This window comes from Glycine max, chromosome 16, assembly GCF_000004515.6.
Source record: "Glycine max cultivar Williams 82 chromosome 16, Glycine_max_v4.0, whole genome shotgun sequence".
Taxonomy (NCBI): Eukaryota; Viridiplantae; Streptophyta; class Magnoliopsida; order Fabales; family Fabaceae; genus Glycine; species Glycine max.
In genome coordinates this window covers 35,373,695-35,394,382 of record NC_038252.2, presented here as the reverse complement: position 1 = coordinate 35,394,382, position 20,688 = coordinate 35,373,695, and the positions used below count along the sequence as shown (strand labels likewise).

Genomic DNA, 20,688 nt, shown 5'->3' with positions numbered 1-20,688 from the left:
TGACCTGCATGTAAAGTACTACAGTAGCAGTTGGTACACAATATAATTTAATGAAGCCCCTTCAATATCTCCACTCCATTGTCAGAGTCATAACTCTATTGGAGAATATTTCATAAGAGTTTTCTTTTTTTCTTTTTCATATCTTATCTATTGGAGAGTATTTATCAATTTTGTGAATGAATATATTTGAAATAAAATCTAATCGATTAAAACCATTATTTTTAATGAAATCTTATTTTATGGGTAGGAATTGAAGAGATCATCAAATGTTAATAACAACTCAACTCATATATTATATTTAATCAACTGAATTATTTTCCTTAATAATTTTAGTAAAAATTTTCTATTCAATTATATATTTTTCTTTTATAAAATTAAAGTTTAAAAACTTAAGATATTCAAGTCTAGTTTCACTCGAATTAATAAATTGTTAGTAGTTCATTAGATTGTTTTATAACATATAACATAAATTAAAAATATATAATTTTTTTAAAGAAAAATTATTCATTTCATTTCTATAATTACATTAAATTTATCTTCTAATCCCTGTACTTAAAAGGTAATTTATTATTTTTATAATAATTACTTTAATTATTTAAAATCCATGACTAAGATGTTTTTTTATTTAACTGATGGTCATAACTTTTGATGCATGCATTTTACCTTTTTTAAATTTTTTATACGACAAACAAAATCAGAAATGTAAAGATTGGAAATGGATCTCACTTCCTTAAACAAATTTTTGTCTTTTATATATTAAAATGATCAAATATTTAAATGAAAGTAATTGTTGATACATTTTTTAAAAAAATTGTATAGCATCTTAATATGTTAAGATTGCATGAGTATTTTAAAAGTTATTCATAATACAAGTAATTGTTATTTGAGTCCTTTAAGATCTATTGATTGGATGTTGAGTTAAAATACATAAGGTTATATGTTTTAATTTCAACAAGGTCATTATAAAAAAAAATTTCAAAAAAGAAAGGAGCCAAGCAACGCAATGGATATTAAAAGGAGGCACATGATAATACACTCAAGAAAACTGGCAAAAAAAGTTAACCAATAAACAAAGCACAAAATTCCCTTGGAAAAGATGCCTCACTCAATTTTGCTTCTTCACCTTCTCTTCAAAGAGAAACTAACCTTAAGTGAAGAAAACAAGTATACATGAACCTGGTTTAGTTCAATTACATTATAGTGCAAGCATGTGGGTTATCATCACTAAAGAGAGAAGCAAAGGCTTCATCAGATGCCACAGCAACTGAATACACTGCAGGGGTGTGGAAGAAAGTGTGGACTCCATTGGTAGCTTCACTTTTGTATGCATCATAGTAATGGTTAACAATGTAACTAGGGTACTTGTAAAATGAGGAAAAATGAGCATGCCCTGGAAATGGCCATGGTTCTGCTGCTTTCCCTGCACGTTTGATTGCCTTAAGAACCTTCTTTTCCTCCAAACCATAGCCCCTCACTGTTATTTTTTGTGCTTCCATTTCAACTTCCACCTCATCTACTCCTGCATATCACACATTCAAAAGTTAACATGGTGCATACAAATATGCAACTAACTTAATCATACATGTGACTAAAAGGTGACCCAATTTGGATTATGTAAAAGTTACTTTATGGTACTTTTTAATTGCTTTTGGGCATGCTTATTTTCATGCTGAATGAGAGCTCATCATGCCATGTTTTTCTTGACCTCACTTTTTAAGAAAAAAAATGTATTTCTTTGTAACATAATACACATTGTGAAAAGTAATGAAATAATTCTGGGTGTATAACTTGCAAGCTTTTACCTCGAAATTAGATTACTAAATAATAATAGCAGTAGTAAAAATAAGAATGTGAAGGTTCAGTTTCTTAAAAAAAGATAATACATTTGTTGTAACTGTAAGCCTATAGAAATGCTATTTTTATTTCTGATGACAAATAATGTCATTTGGTTAAGGTGTGACAGAGGAGCCACCTTTGCATGAAGAAAAATGGAGCCCAACAGGGAGGTCTACATGGACCCCAGAATGGATATGGTGTACCAAATTATTGACTCATGGTTCTACTCTTACCAAAGCAAGTGAGGAATGCACATGGGATTTTGGAAATCAAAGCCCAAATAAAATGCTAAGATTCACACAACTGTTGCCATGCAATGGCCCATGTCTACAAACTCAACCCATAGCCTCCAGAAAATAAAGGACGACCCCAAAAAGCCAACACTAAAAGAACTGCTTATGCAAAGTGTACCTTTGAGCTTGAAGAGAGCTTTCTTTAATTTTGAAGCACATCCTTCACAATCAAGATTTGGAACTCTCACCTCTATCATATTCTGCAAGAAATATGGTTGTTAGTACTTCTTTTGAACTTAATAATGTATTATGTATAAGGCCTTGTTTAGATATCAGTTGGAAAAGTACTTTTACGAATTTCTAATGTACAATTTCAAATTCCAATCCACAAAACGACGAAGAAGAAAAAATTGTTACTTTGAGGGTCAAAAACTTTTGAACTATCCAACTGAAATCCAAAAAATACATGAACTCATAATAACTCTGTTCAAAACCGTTATAGCATGACTGATTCTGCAATGGCACACACATTGCACAAATCTCAGTCATAAAACTCCTAATCAACTTCTCTTCAAAGACACAAATACATGGTATGAACAAAACCATTCTGTGTGGCAAAGAAAGAGATGATTAAAAGAAGGGACTTACAGACATTGCTTGTATATCCTAGACTGGAAGATGGAAATAGCTCTTCTTGTTTGAAGCAATGAAAGCCTCTATCTATGATAAGAAAAAGAAGAGGGTGGTGTGGTGTGTTCACTGACCCTTGACCTCTGCCTTTAACTTGGATCAAAGTGAAGTTGCTGCTAATTGGTTAACAAACCTATGTGAAGGGTCTCTTTTAAACAGTTAGGCTGAAAAAGGGATTCATTGGGTTTTGAAACCCCCCAAAAAGGTGCACAGTAACAGTATAGTATAGTATATTCACGCGTGGGACAACAACAAAAGCGTGGCAACCTCTCACGCTCCCCAATTTTGAGGCACACACCCTCTCCTCTGTCTCTCCCCTGTTTGTCCCCATTGACTTACTTGCTACCTCCTCTGGACCACCCCTGTTGCCAATAAAATTTGAACATCTCTGAGTGGAAATGATGCAAATGGTGGACATCACTGATCAATTCCCTCTCTTTTCTCTCTTTTCTTTGTTGGACACACACCATGATGGCTAGTTGCATGCATATGTTGTTGTGGTGTAGGACCTTGCTTGTAAACTAACCAAGGTGCATGGTGGGTTGCCTTGTAATTAACATGTTTAATGCCCATTATCTTTAATGAATTGAATCCTAATTATTTCTCTTTACTCTTTACGCTTTTTTTTTTTGTATATATTAAAGATTGATCATTAACTTTTGTTATGAATGGTCAAGTCATATTAAGCTATGTTTATGTTTGTGTTGTCGTTGAAATCGTGGTAGCGTGAATTCCCATGGGCTTTAACACAAAAGTAACGTTGGAAATCCTTTGGGAAACTACGTTTTAGACAACTCAACGTTAACACAAACATACACTTAATTTTTAAGATGTCATGTTTTTAAAAGTAATCATATACTTTTTGTCAAGAAAAAGTGATCATATACTTTTTTTTAAAAAATTAATTTTAATTTGTTTTCCTTACTCTCATTTAAAATTTATTTCCTCATTACGTTTATTCCTCTCCGCATACATATATATAATCTCTTCTAAAAAAAGAGATAGTTCACATTCCAGTGTCATATTATTATTTAATAATATTTTATTAGATAATTTTATCTTAAAGTCAATTATTGGATTAGAAGTTTCTAACTATTACTTAAATTATATCTACAAAATTTTAAAATGACTGAAATTATTTTATGCCAAACATGGCAGAAGAATGAAACACCCTCAATTCTACTAAGTTTAACGAAAATGACATATTAGGATTCTCAGTAAAAATTCACGCAGAAAAGTATTGCACAAACTTAAACTTTAAGCAATTTTATTAAGTCACAACTACTTAATTAATCTTTTAAAGTTACATTAAATACTTAAAAGTTGCTACACGAATGTATAGGAAACAATTGATTTTGTAGTTGCGTGGCTAGCTTATTGGCCTCAGTTTAACATCATTCAGCATTTTATGTATGTTTTAAGGGATGTAAAAGATGGTACGTATGACACCAACTTTTCTTTTTTCATCTAAAAAGGATCAATCATATACTTCAAAATTGAGTTGGAGGTTGGTGCAAGCGTGCTAGACATGTAACATCAGAAACTAAATGATGTAACATTTACAATTCCTGCTGCTATCGCATCAACGCACAATGGTTTGCAATGCATAGAACTTAATTTTATATTCCTCTAATTAGTTTCAAATGCTTGTTGTTACCTTAAAGTTCGGTGCCTATAGTAATACTCATCAAAAGGTTGAACGCCTAAGAAAAAAACAGTTACCTCAGAAAAAAAGAAAAAGAAAATAACAGTTTGATTTCAACTTCCTAGTTACTGTTATTGTCTGCTGAGTCGTCAATGCAATAATTTTATGCTTATATATTAAATGTGAAATATTTGAGATGAGGCAAAACAAACATGTTAAATGTATCAAAAAGATTTAACTTAATTGATTAAACATGATGTATGAGTGATTATAAATTTTTAGTATGTCTTTGATTTTCACCAATGAAAAAACATGTCAAAATATAATTTATAAAGAAATATGTAAAAAAAAAAAAGTAATGAGGTACTAGATTACTTCATACTTGGTTAGTATGTAACCAAAAGGATGGTGTCATGATCACCTCATGTGTTTGATTACTTTCAGAAGAAAAAATAAATTCTTTTAACAACATTAGACCATTAGTCCTTGCTGTATGCATTATTTTATTTTGAATATTTTTGTCAATTTTTTTTAATTTACTATTTCTTTTTAGAAAATTTGCATTCCCATATAAAATTTTGAAGATATGCTTATAATTATACTTTTAAACTGTTTTAACTATTTTATTGTTACATAAAATAAAATCTTCTAAACTAATTTTGAAATATTATTAAAAACATATTAACTTTTTAACATTAAATGTTAAAAACATATGCTTTAAAATGACTAACATTTGCTATTTGATTGACCACCTGTTAAAAGCACTTTCGCAATCGAAACTGAAAAGGCAGATAGCGATCTTCTGGAGTAAAGCTGATTTCAAAATATTCCTCACAAGAACTTTTCACAATAGGCATATCTTGCAAACAAAACTTGATAAAAATACATCAAAATAAAAAAAAAACAAAGGGCTGTGTTTAAATTCTTCATACTTCATACATAAATCTTCATCCAAAGAACAGCAAACTCTATTATCTGAATATAAAAAAATTGACACCATAACATGGTATAAAAAGTATTTCTATCTCCCACATTTTTTTTATCATTTTTATATATGCTAATCTTAGAAGTACACTCTCAAATTGGAGGAACAACACTTTGTTATTACCCTTTTGTGTTCACAGAACATTGTGTCTGTAAAACCATATTCTTGCATGTGATGAAAGGAGCCAAGTACACATGATGGATGTTGAAGACTATCATCACCACGTTGAAAACAATTTATCAGCATAAAGAAGTAAAAAAAACCAGAGAACAGTTATGTGTATATATAGGTGGAGGGACTTGACATATATTCTAAAGCAAGCACACTTTACAGCATAAAGTTGGGCAGTTCCAGCATTAGCTCTGCTAGTTACTCTTAGACCAAGGACCTGAGCCAACTTCACAAAATCTACTTTACCACTGAAGATTCAAGAAGCAACTCAAAAAGTAGTATCTTTTTTGCTCTTAACAAAAAACATATAATGGATTAGCATATTCTATACATCTTATTTTTATATGTTTTTCGTAACTTTTCCTTTACACACATATTATTCATGTTATGGATAGTTTATAAGTTATAACCAGTATCCAATTTCACTTATCCTAACTAATAAGATCTATTTAGGCTATGGAGAAGAAAGATTGTGATTTAATTAAAATCAAATCACAATCTATGATATGGTACACGAACCAAGATGAACATGAACTTTAAGTCTAAACTCATGGATTTCTAATAATAGGCCGTGTATACTTAGTAAATTGCTCAAATATGTATAGACTATGCTGTGTTACTAAAACATTTTATAATAATTTAGAGAATTGTTTTAATCTTAATTGAAAGCATATCATTCTCTTGATCCTTTAAAGAGTAGGTCCACTTGATCCTTAAAACATCATGATATTAGTAGATTATTTTTTGATTTTAATTTTAATATATTAGCAATGTAAATATTTTCACTGTCAGTTAATTAAAAAACACCCGAAGCATGGGGTTGAAATTAATTATTACAAAAATTAATAATTTTATCTTATGAAAATTTATGATTAGATGGAAATATTAAAAAATATTTACATTCTCAGTACATTGTAATTATTTATTTTTATGAAAAAGCTGTTATTAAATTAGAATAATAAATATACAAAATAGATATCAAATTCATCCTTTTGTGTTCTTCCATATATGTGAAAATTATATTTTATGCTTTTTCTAGAAACTATTTCAGTCCAAATTTTTCAAAGAAAAAACTAACATGTGATTTTCTTATCCTGTTGGACAATCAGTAGAGTGAGTATTTACTCAACCAAAAAACATTGACATACACAAATGACACCATTGTTTCATTAGAATTGGAACACTGAAGCTTAAATTGATGTTGGGCTTTTGGACCCAAAATGTATGATCTAATACCCAATCCACATTTGTTGGACCACAAACCTTAATTTCCATTTTCTTATTCCCGATCACGCTTTTATTTATTTAAAAAATAATAAAAAATATGGATACGTCACCGTTGCAGATAACAGGTACCTCCTAGGATAAGGCTTTTTCTTCAGTACTTGCTCTTGGTGGAACAACCTTGTAACAATGGCTTCCTCAGTTACTTCCTCTTTTCGCATCAGGTTAAGCTCCTAACTCCCTCTTTCTCTTCCTTGCTCCACTTATTCTACTTCACTTTCTTAATTCCCTGCGTTTTGAAGCACCACCAGTGTTACATTGCTTTGTTCAATAACTGTTAAAGGGTTATCAAGTGTTGCATCGCTTGAATGAAAAAACACCCATTACGGGATTCTGAATCCTTTGTCGTAGCAGCACACAAAGTTTCGAACTTTGGGACAGCCCAATTTTCTGAACTCTCTCACTGTTTCACTTAGTTGCCCTGAGTTCTTCAAGTCTCAATTGAGTCTAAAAAATTATACGCTGGCTCAATGAATTTATGGGTCTTTAATTGAATATGGTTTTCTAAATGATTTGCTAGTAGATGATAATGATAGTGATAATAATCCCATCTTGTGAATCTGTGCTTGGAATTCAATGAAGTGGGTGTTGCGTGCATTGAGGATATTTGATGAAAGGCTTGTTAGTGGTATAGTGAAAATTAGAAGAATAATGACTCTGAATTTTTTTTTTTAATCAAATGCCTGTTATCAATATTTGATGAAATGTTTGCCAGTGGTATAGTGGCATGGGGTTAGGTCTTTGATCCCTAGTCCGTGGGTATAAAAAAACATATGTTACGAGAGTTTAGTCTCTTAAATGAATCTAAATTCTTCGAAGAATGGTCTTTGACTTCCCGTTTGGGATATCCTAAGTTCACCAAAAAAGAAGAATAATGACTCTGAACGTGTTTTTCATATTGCAAGTGACAAGTTCAGGCTTGATGAGAAGTTGAATGAGCATGCTTGCTCAGTAGTCCAACGGGGAATTCTTGATAAAATCATTTTTGTAGGGAATGTGAAATATTTTACTGTTCACAGAAAGGATTGAAACATTATTGTTTCTGCCACTTCATTGGTTGCTTTTATTCAAACATGGTGATGTGAGGCATGCATTATGTTCTAGTTGGATGTTTCACTTACATTTCCTCAAAGTTGCATTTTAACAATGATTACAAAGGCTACGAGGTGGAAAATAACTTATAAATTTAAGGAGGACATTAAATAACGAGCCTTTTATACAAACATGGTGATGTGAGGCATGCATTGTGTTCATATGATTGATATAATTTGATTAATTTCTTAGTTGATGAAAAGCTGCTTTAACTCAAAGTTAATGTTCTATAGGTTTGAGAAATCTCACTAATCATTCTGTTCTATTTCAGCAATTTGAAGTCGGTTTTTGTTGGTGAGACTAATAAACTCAGAGTTTCAAGTGTTCCTGGTGCTCATGTTGGTTTCAATAGAAAGACTGTAGAATGTAAGGAATCACGAATTGGGAAGCAACCAATTCCTGTGCCATCCAATGTCACAGTCAAATTGGAAGGACAGGATATACAAGTGAAAGGTCCTTTGGGTGAACTTGCATTAACTTATCCTCGAGAAGTGTTGGTTGAGAGGGAAGAGTCAGGGACTCTAAGGGTTAAAAAGGCAGTTGAAACCAGAAGGGCCAATCAAATGCATGGGCTTTTTAGGTACTTCATTTTGCTGACCTCTTTTTTAAAAAATAAGATTTGGGAGTATTACATTTCCATTTTCTCTCAATACATGCTGGTTGCCTTTGCACCTATTTCTTATTATTTCAAAACTATTTTCTTAACACACTGAAAAGAAATTGGAAGAAAACCTTTATTTTTATTTGATTATAGGAAATATGAGATGTGGCCAATGTCTGGGGCATATTGCGTCAATGTTTGAGGGATAATTATTGTTGTAAATTTATAACCTATTATTCATTTTTTGGCATTGCTTTCTCATTAGTCATGACAATAATTTATTTGAGCTAGATATTGGTAGCTATTACTTAGTCATGACAATAATATATTCCAGTATAGGGACTCTAAGGATTAATTACTTGAGAGATAACACAGGAAAGTAGTGATACAGAATGGACGAGCTTGCCAATTGGGCAATGTTATTCTTAATCATGATAATTTATTGGTTTATGATAATTATATTATTTGGGGAATTTTGTGATCTTGACCATATGTTGGATGACTTGTTTTCATGACACTATAATTTGATTAGAATTTCATATCTGATTAGATTTTTGTATTGCAAGGGTAAGCATTGATGCAACAGTAAGGTTGTTGGCTTCACTTGTGACTTGAAAGTCAATAGTTTCAAATCCTGGAATAAACTCCCCAGTTCCCATTTGATACCGCCTAAAAAGAATATTATGTTTACAATATTCAGTGTTTATGAATTCAGAGAATATCTTGGTTATCAAAACCCTGATGGTTCTTGTTGTTTTTCTTGTCCCTTCTACAACAAACAGTAACTAATCATGTTTGGGATAAGGTTCCTTGAAGTTCTTATTGATAACTTCCATTTTGACGCCCCCCTCGCAATTCCCCCCAGCTCCCCTTTCTTGGCATGTCTATAATTTGATGAAAAAAGCTTGTGTTATTTGCAACTTTTCAACGTTGGCGGTGAGAACATTGATCACACTCTCAGTGCACTTAACTTTTACAAGTAACCCTTGGTAGTTCAGAGATTGGTTATTTCTTGTTATTGAGCTTGAGATATAGTAGTGTCCCAAAGGATTTAAGTTATAGACTTGTGCCTGCATTTATGAATAGTCTTGAAACTATTCAAATTTGTGCAATACATTTTGCAGATCCTCATCATTCACTTTTTTTGTTTGTTATTGGGGGAAATGAACTCTTGGTATCTCTTGGCTTGACATAATGCTATTATTATTGTTGGTATTGCTTTTATAGTGATCATCATCATCACCATCATTCCATTTCATGTATGAAAGTTTTTTTTGTACGAGTAGAATTATAAATTTCACCTTTGGAAGCTTAAGCAGTGCTTCACAATTTGGATTCATAAATATATGAAATCTAATTATATTTCATTTGTCTGTATTCATACTTGACTCTCATGTGGTTTGCAAATAAATGTTATCAGGACACTTACAGACAACCTGGTGATTGGAGTATCTAAAGGTTTTGACAAGAAACTTCAACTTGTTGGTGTTGGTTATCGTGCTATGGTAGAAGGAAACGAAGTTGTGCTGAATCTTGGATTTTCTCATCCTGTTAAGATGACAATCCCTGATGGCCTCAAAGTGAAGGTGGAGGAAAACACCAGAATCACAGTTAGTGGGTATGACAAATCTGAGGTTGGCCAGTTTGCTGCTTCAATTAGGAAGTGGAGACCCCCAGAACCATACAAAGGAAAGGGTGTCAAATATGCTGATGAAATTGTAAGGAGAAAGGAAGGAAAAGCAGGGAAGAAGAAGTAATGGGGGGTTTCAATTTTCCTTTTTCATTTATCTCCTGTTGTTTTTCCTCATTTGTTAGCAATGGAAATATTTTAACCGAGTAAAAAAAATTCATATTCATTGAGATAAGCTTGAGTCACTTATGCTTAATGATGAGATTTAAAAGCATAGCAATCCAAAACTGTCACTATAGTGTGAGCATGATAATAACTGTTGATGGATAATCTATCATGATAATAACCAATTTTGTTTTGCTTTTGGTTATCTTGAGATAAATCTCACCAAGAAGCATACACTGAGAGTGGCTTCTCATCATTTGGGAAATTGAGTGCGTTTGTCAACCTTATAAATGCAAACTATTAATGGAAAAAAATTGAGGGATTGCAGCTCAAAAACTAACTTCACTTGGCGGCCTACCTTTTCTGGCCTTTACTTTCTTCCTGAATTTTTTTATTTTTTTATTTTGGTAGGGTGCTTTTTCTTTTTTGGGTAAAAGGGCACTTTTTTTTAAGATATATAATGGTTTAACTAAGAGTCTCTTTGAAGAAAAACACTTTGCATCGGGAAAAAAAAGAAGATAAACACCTACCTTTTAATATAAAATGTATGGAAAATGTTTCTGATCCTTGAATTTCGGTTAAATTTGGTTTTGGTCTTGTGTTTTTAAATTGACCAATTTACTTTTTCAACTTTTTGAAAACATATGAATTTAGTTTCTCTTTATGTTTAAATTTAAGATTCTGTGACAGTTTTTAACCATGACAATCTTATTTATTAATTCTCTTGTAGGTTTAAAAAGAAAAGAATATAGAAGAATTCAAATTCCTTACAAAGTTCCGTGCACTACTGTCTAACATCAAACATGTAAATAAAGTCCATCAAGCCATTAAGAGATGCAAGGCAAAATCTATCACACATGTAAAAGATGTCTAATTAAGAGATGCAAGGCAAAACAAAAATGTTTGTAGTTAACAGAGGATCGTAATTTTGGAAAATTCCAAAACTAGTTATTACACAGCTACATCACCTCGGATTTTCCATCATTCTTATAAGTGCAAATTTAGTTTTGCATTCGAATATAAGTGAATAACTTGTTCTAGAAATGTTAAGAAAAAATATATTAAAATGTGTAACTTTTTTTTTAGTAAAATCTACAAGTGTTGAAACTAATCAAAGTATCCTACAACTTCCTCTCTGTTGACTTTACGTATTTTCATAGAATGACGAATTCTATTATGGAGAAGACTTCCATATATATGGTTTATGGTGTACCACAAATAATAACCATTAGATTAATCTTGTCCTCATAGTTCAATTTGTATAAATTTATTTATTAAAACAATACTTATTTTTAATAAAATAAGCCTATTTAATCAAGTAAATAAAATACAAGCGATTAATGCACTGAAATTAAAATTGAATTATTCAAGTAATACTTAAGTTTAATCTTTACTAAAAATAATTCTAGATCAAATTTTATTTATCTTTTGATCAAATATCAGATTAATTAGTTAGAATTTTTTTCATAATAAAACATAAGATTAACACAAAAAAAGTTATTTCTAATTATTTTGATAAGCAAATCATATATACTTATTAATAATTTTTTAAAAAAACATTTATTTTAAGTTTAAACAACTAGCTCCGTATCACCATGCACTCTTCACCCTATATATTCCTTCTCCTTCCCTCTAGAACTCCTGGTTGTTGTCATGCATGGGCTCCTTGTTGTCGTGTACTGGATCATTCGCTCAAGTTCCAAGACTGTTGGATCTCTCTTACTTTTATGATTTTATCAAAGAGGAGTTCATAACTTCTATTCAAACAGTTTATGTACCGCTGCTGATTTAACCGATCCTATCCTAAACATTTGACCATTTAGATTTTACTATTGCGCTATCAAAAGGATTAAAGGACAAAGATATCTATTTAACAGTAAATTCTTTAGATTCAACTTCAATTATGCTCCAACCTCATGACCTTTTGACTGTCCAATCGGGGCAGACGATGCTGATTCTACCATCTTCCTCAACATCGTGGACTAAGGATTGAGGTTCCACAATTTTGTCTGTGCTCCTCTTTAACACAATACATTCAACGCTTATTTTTTTTATTGGTTAAACTTTAAATTTATTAAAAATAAAAAAGTATAAGTGAAGTCCACTAAATAAGGAGTGAGGATATACAATTTTTTTCACCAAAAATAATCTCTAACCTTTAAAAAAGAGTGTAATGTGAAGAATTAAACCTAACACATTGTTCAAATGATTGTTTCACGATCAATTAGACTAGTTTGCTTACTATCTTATTTTCTAATAAATTAGCTAAGAATATTGACGTAGAAAGTATATAAGAATATTTTTATTTAATTATATAAGTAGTTTGATTTTTTTAATCCGTAAAAATAAAATATAACTATTAAAGGATTTACAACATCTAAGTAAGATTGGTATAATATAATATAATTGATATCAATTTCCTTTTAATTGTACTCAAATTGTGAAATAATACTCAATTAATCCTCCTGTAGGGATGTACACGTGTCAAATATTTAGCATGACCATGAAAGAATAATAAGGTGAATTTTCTCATCAATTAAAATCACACTCAATTAATTTGATTTTTTTAAACAATCAATGAGAATTTTGAAAGGAAAAACAATTATTATAGTAATTAATTACGATAACCAAATAATATTATAACAAAAAAAGGAAATCAATTTTAAAATTTTAAAATAAATATTACAAGAAATTATTATACCAAAAAATTGTGTACTTTTTCCAAAATTGTGGACGTGGCCATCAAACGTTTATTTTCTACGCCCTCAGAAGACATGGGTTGTCCCATTTTGATTTCATATAATTCATAGCACTATATATATATATATATATATATATATATATATATATATATATATATATAAAAGAATCAATGAGACAAGTCAGGCAGCTGTATACTCACGAGATTCAACCTCAAAAGGTTTCCTCGTGTCCTTGAATTGATTCAACCTTCTCTCTCTCTCTCTCTCTCCCTCCCTCATGTTAATTGTCCTTTTCATTTTCCGCACCTTTGAATCTGTGATCTACATGCCCTCAATTTGTAATAAAGTTAAACATCTTTTTTAGATTCTTTATCACCATTCGCATTCTTCTCAACTCCAATCTACACACATTCAACACAAGAAAAATTTACAGGTTCGTATCTTTGTCTTCTTTGTGTCGGTTATTATGATCTTCTGTGAGCATATATGTTTGGTTCTACGTTCCAGAAGTAACTTTTTACATTTATTTAAAAGTTAGTAGTTATAGTTTTGAAATTTTATACCATAGTACTCATTTGATTTTTAAAGTTTATTCAAAAGCTAATGCCTATAACATAATTGACACGATTTATTGCTTTTCAGTGAGTTTCCAAACACACACACACATATTATATTTATGTATCATGTACTCACCTAATTTTCTCGGTCTTTTCTTCTTCTTCAGCCAGTATTGGACAAAAACAAAAAAAGAAATTAACATAAAGGGTATCTTTTTGGTCTTCAATTTTTGCAACGCAGAGACACATCTCACCGACCCAATTGAAGACCCATTTCAGAGTTTTCATTTTTGATCCTCTCCGTTCACAAGAAGCTCAAAAACTCAAAAGGGTAGTGGTGGAGTAACACAACACAACACGACATTAACACAGCCATAGAAACAGAGAATGAGAGAGAATAACAACGAGGTTGTAATCACGGCAGGGGAAGAAGAGAATCACGTATCGGGAGGGCATCTTCGTCATTCCAGGGACGGAATCTGGTGGTCAGTTGCGAAATCATTGCCACGATCCACGGCGGTTCTCATCTTCCCCGTCATGCTCATCATCGGCGCGTTGACTTACACGCGCACGCTAGACACACATGTGAGTATTCTTTGTTATTATTGTTATACTTTTACCTCAAACGTGGATTGGCTCAATGTGTGTGCTATTTTTAACGTTGTTAGATGCTACTTAATTGTTTGTTTCGTACGTTAATGCTGTCTGAAGCAGAGACACGTTGGGGAATTCCTTAGGAATCGTTAGAAATGGTGTGTGAATTCCCTTGGCCCGAGACATGCATGATTGAAGTGACGACGAAACGACATTGTCGTTTCTACGGTTAGCCCACTATATTCGTGTGGCCTTTAAAAGCGTTTCTCACTTAATCTTTTACCCATTAATTATTTGCATGTTAAAGTGGTAGTAATTTGCTATGTACAAAAATATAACATTAAGTGCACATATAATGTAGGGATAGTAGCATAGAACTAGAAGTCCAATTATTTAACCGTCATGTAGCTGAGTGTACATCTATGCTTATTGTGCAAAAGCTGAATGAAATTCCATTAAGATAGTTTTAAGATTATAGTATATCAAAATTTTGACCATTACATTTTTACGGACAATTTAACAGTAGGTATCCTTTTTTTAGGAGTGCGTGGTTTAGGAAAAATAAAATTTTAAGATAATTGTATATATTAATTAAATGAATTTGATAATATAAAGATGACATGACTTTATAAAAAAAAAAGATGACATGAAAGTTTATGAAAGATATAGTGTGTGTGTGAGCAAGAGGGATATGTTAGCTATTTAGGTGTAACTTATTGGAAAGTAAGATATAGATGTGGTAGTTTAACCCTTGCTACCAGCCAAAAATTAAGTGGGAAACATAAAAACAAAAAGATAAAAACCCTCAGGGTAGCTTATAGCTAGGAGGGCTAGTATCTCACTTTTTTTTTATCAGCCAAATAAATGATTATCATTAAAAAGTGGTACAAGAAATACCACTATTAGATACAAGTTTAACATCAATAAAGAGCTGGGAACTTTACTAATACTGGCTCTATGGCTCGCTTGACCAAACAATAATTTGACTAAAACTTGATGACAATTGAATAAGGATTCAAGTTTTGAAAATGAATCATAATTAATGTATTGAATTTGTGCCACATTTTGGATTATCAAACGATTCAAGCAAGATTCGGCATTAAATTTTAAATTTTTTATTTATTTGAAAATTAGTATTAAATTATAAGACTTTTTATTTGAACTAATATTTTTATAAAATCATACTAGTTTTGTGTATATAATTTACTTTAAAATACATTTAGCGAAACATTATTTAGTTTTAGCTTTATAACTTTAAAATTTTAACAATTAATATATGAAAAATATCTATTAAAAATAAAAAACGATATAATAAAAAAGTGTGTTAACATCTCTCTTGAAATAAATTAGTGTTTTTGCTAGCCTAAGTTCCTAACCACAACAGGCGCCGAAAATGTCGGTTGACCTAACATAGAGTTTTATTTGAAGATTGTGGAATTGTAAGAAGTATTTGTAAACAACGTGTCCTTAATACTTTACGACACACCAAAAAGAAGGGACCAACCCATTCTTGACATTATGGGATTGTGAGCCTAGCTTGTAATTTTGTGCCACCTGTTTCATGCACGTAAATTATGTCGGACCCATAACCTTGTCGCTATTGTACCCTTATATTATATTGAATAATTCTATTTTAACGTACTCGTCATGTCTTTTTCTCTCACTTCTCTATCTTATTTTAACCATTTCAAAGCTTTGAAGTAAGTATTAAGCTTACGTAATACGTCGGTGTTATTGTTTGGTGGTTTATTTGACTATTTGTGATGTTATGCTAAGTAAATTTAATTAAATTTATTTTTATTTAATGATATTTATATTAAATACCTTTTATTTAATTGTATTACTATTTTTAAGATTTTTATTTTATTCTTAATATATTTAATTTCAATGAAAATATTTTAAAAATAATTTTGTTTTTTATTTAAGATTTGTGAAATTAGATGGTTTTATCTAATTTTCTTAATTTAGGTGAAAATGATATTTTTTATTTATACATGACTTCAAAGGAAATATATATCTAGTAGTCATAGTTTTTATTATTAATTAGTTGGATTCATTGTAAGTTTTGTGTAATACTACTTTAATTTTTATGATTTTGTAATTTTTCATGCTACTCCCTCTAAGCGGACCCATTAATTATCTCATGGATTTAACATAAAATTTCATTCAATTATAGAACACCTATCACTTTCTATATTTTACTAATATTAATAAAATGTCAGAATAAGTGGTGCAGAGAAATATCAAATATTAGAGGTGATGTCTCTTGAGAAACAAAACTTATACTTTAACCATAGAGAAAATATTACATATATTATAAAACATTATAACAATATATATGCTAATTTAGTATTCTTAATTTTTATTCTGTGATATCAATTCAAATTGCATAATATCCTCAAAGCAATATTTTTACCTTTCTGGAGTTGCTTTGTTGATTATATATTTGATCATTTTAAAAAAAAAACCAATGCATTCAATTAGTGTCATAAATTTATAGGACAGAGTAGCCAAGGATAGAATCTAGATTACGTTAAATTGGTGAGCATCGTTTAACGAGTTGATTAATTTTAGATATATTTAGCATTTTTAGCCTTTTTTACTATTAAAAAATATATATTTACGTGTCATAAAGTTGTTTAAAATTAAGCTTTATTAGTTATTTTTATAAATAATTGTTGCTTATGATTTAAAAAATATTTTCTTGGTCATACAGGGATGAATCATTCAAGGGTTATTTAAAATTATACAACTGAATAAAATAAGTATGAGTTGCATAGTTATGATATCACTTTGTTAGAGATCAAGATAAATAATTCAAAAAGATTTGTTTAAATTGTACTCTCTAAGTTGTCTATTTCATATCTTAATTAAACTTTACCTATAATTTGGTAATTAAGTAGGTTACTACTCCTAGCATGATAATTTTCTGTGGTCATTTTGTGATATGTGTAGCCTCTCTTTTCCGGAGCTTCATCTACAAAATCAGCACTAAGCACCACACCATACAATACTGGTCCATTCACAGTCTCCATCCGGAAGCCTATAGAGATCCCATTGAACTGCACTGCCTACAACCTCACCAGAACATGCTCCACCAACCAATTCCCAATCCCAGAAAACGATCAGAGCCATCCATCCAGTGCCACGTGTCCAGAGTACTTCCGTTGGATCCACGAGGATTTGAGGCCATGGGCCCGCACAGGCATAACGCAAGACATGGTGGAGAGGGCAAAGGAAACAGCAAATTTCAAGTTGGTGATATTGAAGGGTAAGGCCTATTTGGAGACTTACGAAAAGGCCTATCAAACAAGGGATGTTTTTAGCATATGGGGGATTCTACAATTGTTGAGAAGGTACCCTGGCAAGATACCTGATTTGGAGCTTATGTTTGATTGTGTGGATTGGCCTGTGGTTTTGTCTGATCGTTACAATGGCCCTAATGTTGAGCAACCACCACCCTTGTTTCGCTATTGTGGGAATGATGCTACTTTGGATATTGTCTTTCCTGATTGGTCCTTCTGGGGATGGTAATTAAGCTACTAAAGCTAACTTCACTCTTTTATACTATTTAATATGTAATGTTAGTACTTAGGATGTATGTGTTTGAGAACTAGTTGCACTCAACGTAACTCTAACATGATATAAAAAAAAAAGTTACCACCTCACATTACTTTGGCTTTTGTACCGTAAAAAGCGTATTATTCTGTTGAACGTGAGTTTAAATGTTTAACCAGACACCAATTGTAGGAGGAGTAAATAGGGTTTAATTTGGTTTGGTGTAGAATGTAGATTAATTTGTCACGAATTTACAATCTAACTAAAAAATAATGTTACTTGAGAATTTTTTAAAGTTTTATAGGTGCGTTTGTTTGATGATAGGAAAGAGAATAGACAAAAAGGGAAAACACAAATGATGAGGCATTATTTGGTAGAAGGAAAAATGAATGGAAAAGAAAGAGAACATTTGATATTTAGAAGAAAACAATTCCTCCTATTTCTTCTTTAATTTAATTTTCAAAATTTTCTATCTCCTCTTTACTTTCTTTCCTCAAGACCACATAGAGCGTATGAGTGTTGATGGCATGTTATTGTATCTCTGCTGCGTAGGGCTGAGGTTAACATAAAGCCATGGGAGATTTTGTTGACAGAGTTGAAAGAAGGAACCAAGAGGATACCATGGCTGAACAGAGAGCCTTATGCATACTGGAAAGGTAATCCAGTTGTTGCTGAAACCAGACAAGATCTCATGAAATGCAATGTTTCTGAAAATCAAGATTGGAATGCTCGTTTATATGTTCAGGTATCACACTTCTTAGCTTTGCTTAATTACTCCTTCGAAAATAGTTTTATTATTTGAATATAAAAAAATAATTTTTTATAGGATTTTTTTATTATATAAATTGGCTTAATTATGCACAACCTAGCACTACTAAAATGCAAATCCAAGCAACACAATCCAGCGGCAATATTATATATATATTCAATACAAAACTTAAAAGTACATTCAAAATTAAAGGAAATAACCTGTTAACAAACATTTACTGAATTTTGCTTTTCAGTATTTCCCTTTTAACAAAACGAAAGTCCACTATATTTTGTCTGTCTGCAAAGTATTGGATTCTTTGCCATGTGTAATATTAATTGACTATCACAATTAAGCCACATAGCATGCTTACGAAAGTTTTCTTCAAGGATTGGGGACGAGAATCACAAGAGGGGTACAAGAACTCAGACTTGGCAAGTCAATGCACTCACAGGTATAACATTCAAACTGTGCATTCTATCTATGAATCATGAAAGGGACAAAATTTGAATTCTTGCTTCAATTCTATAATTTTGTGTAATAATATATATAGTTATTGGATATATATGTTCAGTTTATCAACAAATAAATGTTTCAAGGTGAATTGGGGATTTTGGTGCTTAGGCCAAGAGGGTGAGCTAGTGCCAACCTAGTTGGGATCACCTTTCCCTCTCTTGCCTCCCTTAATTTTTCCTTGCCTAAAAAAAAATTGTGGCCATTACTTGAAAAAAAATGTTTCAATTCAATCATATATATGCTTCGTGCAGATATAAGGTGTACATTGAAGGTTCTGCTTGGTCCGTGAGTGAAAAATACATTCTGGCATGTGACTCTCCCACCCTACTTGTAAAACCCCATTACTATGATTTTTTCACAAGAGGACTAATTCCGGTGCACCACTATTGGCCCATAAAGGAAGATGACAAGTGCAGGTCCATTAAGTTTGCTGTGGATTGGGGCAATAGTCACAAACAAAGGGTAATCTTGAAGTTTTGCTTATTCATTAAGGCTAGAATATAAGTCTTACCAAGTTAATCTTAAAAGATTTCACCTCTCTGAATATTTAATTTAATGGTGAATCACTTATTATAATCAGGGCCAAAATAAATTACATAACACCTTCTCAATGTTTAACTTGTTTCGTTTCATTGTTATATGTGAAATTCATCAGGCACATCAAATTGGCAAGGCTGCAAGTGATTTCATTCAAGAAGAGTTAAAGATGGACTATGTGTACGACTACATGTTTCATCTCCTGAATTCATATGCTAAACTCTTTAGATACAAACCCTCTATAAGTGCTAATGCTACTGAAATATGTGTGGAGTCAATGGTTTGTGGAGCAGAAGGACCAGTAAAGAAATTTATGATGGAATCATTGGTCAAGGTTCCTGCAAATACCGACCCTTGCACCATGCCTGCCCCTTTCGATCCTCCATCTTTGAACGCTCAATTACAGAGAAAGGAAAGTTCAATTCAACAAGTTGATTCATGGGAGAAAAGTTACTGGGAGAACCAAACCATAACATCTTAGTAAATATATATATCTTTTTCCATATTCAAGTAGACAAATTCAGTCTGTAGAATATTTATCCCTTCCACACATATATATAGGGTTATCTTTGGAGAGGATATAAGTAGAATTTAGATTATCTTTGTACTTGTTTAAAGAAACCATATCATACTTACGAATTATGAGTTTTAGACTACACGAGAGAAAAAAAAAAACAATTTAGTTTGTTAATTTCGTAATATGAGAAACTTGTTATTTTTCTAAATGGAAATGCAACAGAGTAAAATGTTCCACATTATCTATATATAATTGTCTTCTATATATAATGCATTCCCCTTCTTCAAAATTACCTGTATTTTTCTGCTACAACTTAAAAAAAAACAACATAATTGATAGTAGCTAGCTAGTACGAAGATTGCCATGCATAATCCCTGAGTAGTATTGGTACATTTTAAAAAAAAGAACTTCAGATCCAAAAATTACAAAATTTAAAAAAGATGACAACTAAAATCAAGGAATTAAAAGTTGAGATCCATCAGCAATGTCAACACCCCAGTCCCAATCAACATATTTTCACATCATCATTTCCATGTCAATACTTTATAGATACATAAACATGTCCATCAGATATTGGGTACAAGTTAACTAATGAATCAAATTTGTAAAGAATACAAGAAATGCTGT

The 20,688-nt window shown here is 31.3% G+C and overlaps 3 protein-coding genes across 4 annotated transcripts; 2 read left to right on the top strand and 1 right to left on the bottom strand.

Moving 5' to 3' along the window:
- Positions 1-988: 988 nt before the first annotated feature.
- Positions 989-2,904, bottom strand: LOC100802676 (heavy metal-associated isoprenylated plant protein 31). The gene is made up of 3 exons (XM_003548142.5): positions 2,718-2,904; positions 2,248-2,329; positions 989-1,519 (listed from the first exon to the last, which is right to left on the bottom strand). Exons 1-3 carry the CDS (start codon positions 2,721-2,723, stop codon positions 1,191-1,193), a joined length of 417 nt encoding a protein of 138 aa, XP_003548190.1. The 5' UTR covers positions 2,724-2,904; the 3' UTR covers positions 989-1,190.
- A 3,970-nt stretch (positions 2,905-6,874) lies between these two features.
- LOC100801236 (50S ribosomal protein L6, chloroplastic) lies at positions 6,875-10,399 on the top strand. Its single transcript, XM_003548139.5, has 3 exons — positions 6,875-7,008; positions 8,208-8,516; positions 9,958-10,399. Exons 1-3 carry the CDS (start codon positions 6,974-6,976, stop codon positions 10,292-10,294), a joined length of 681 nt encoding a protein of 226 aa, XP_003548187.1. The 5' UTR covers positions 6,875-6,973; the 3' UTR covers positions 10,295-10,399.
- Positions 10,400-13,192: 2,793 nt separating this feature from the next.
- Positions 13,193-20,302, top strand: LOC100800365 (O-glucosyltransferase rumi homolog). Of its 2 annotated transcripts, none has more exons than XM_014769036.3 (7): positions 13,193-13,467; positions 13,759-14,176; positions 17,141-17,715; positions 18,296-18,488; positions 18,881-18,945; positions 19,259-19,469; positions 19,663-20,302. In XM_014769036.3, exons 2-7 carry the CDS (start codon positions 13,979-13,981, stop codon positions 20,023-20,025), a joined length of 1,605 nt encoding a protein of 534 aa, XP_014624522.1. In that variant the 5' UTR covers positions 13,193-13,467; positions 13,759-13,978; the 3' UTR covers positions 20,026-20,302. The 2 variants fall into 2 exon arrangements, with proteins under 2 accessions (XP_014624522.1, XP_040866518.1); XM_041010584.1 differs by having other exon boundaries at positions 13,214-13,467; positions 13,833-14,176.
- The last annotated feature ends 386 nt before the right edge of the window (positions 20,303-20,688 follow it).

Bases quoted from the DNA above. Each gene is read 5' to 3' on its own strand.
- LOC100800365 (XM_014769036.3), top strand. From the start codon at position 13,979: ATGAGAGAGAATAACAACGAGGTTGTAATCACGGCAGGGGAAGAAGAG. The intron at 14,177-17,140 runs GTGAGTATTCTT...TGATATGTGTAG, and splicing joins CGCGCACGCTAGACACACAT to CCTCTCTTTTCCGGAGCTTC. The intron at 18,489-18,880 runs GTATCACACTTC...GTTTTCTTCAAG, and splicing joins ATGCTCGTTTATATGTTCAG to GATTGGGGACGAGAATCACA.
- LOC100802676 (XM_003548142.5), bottom strand. The intron at 1,520-2,247 runs GTACACTTTGCA...TGTGATATGCAG, and splicing joins AGCTCTCTTCAAGCTCAAAG to GAGTAGATGAGGTGGAAGTT.
- LOC100801236 (XM_003548139.5), top strand. From the start codon at position 6,974: ATGGCTTCCTCAGTTACTTCCTCTTTTCGCATCAG. The intron at 7,009-8,207 runs GTTAAGCTCCTA...GTTCTATTTCAG, and splicing joins ACTTCCTCTTTTCGCATCAG to CAATTTGAAGTCGGTTTTTG. The intron at 8,517-9,957 runs GTACTTCATTTT...AAATGTTATCAG, and splicing joins CAAATGCATGGGCTTTTTAG to GACACTTACAGACAACCTGG.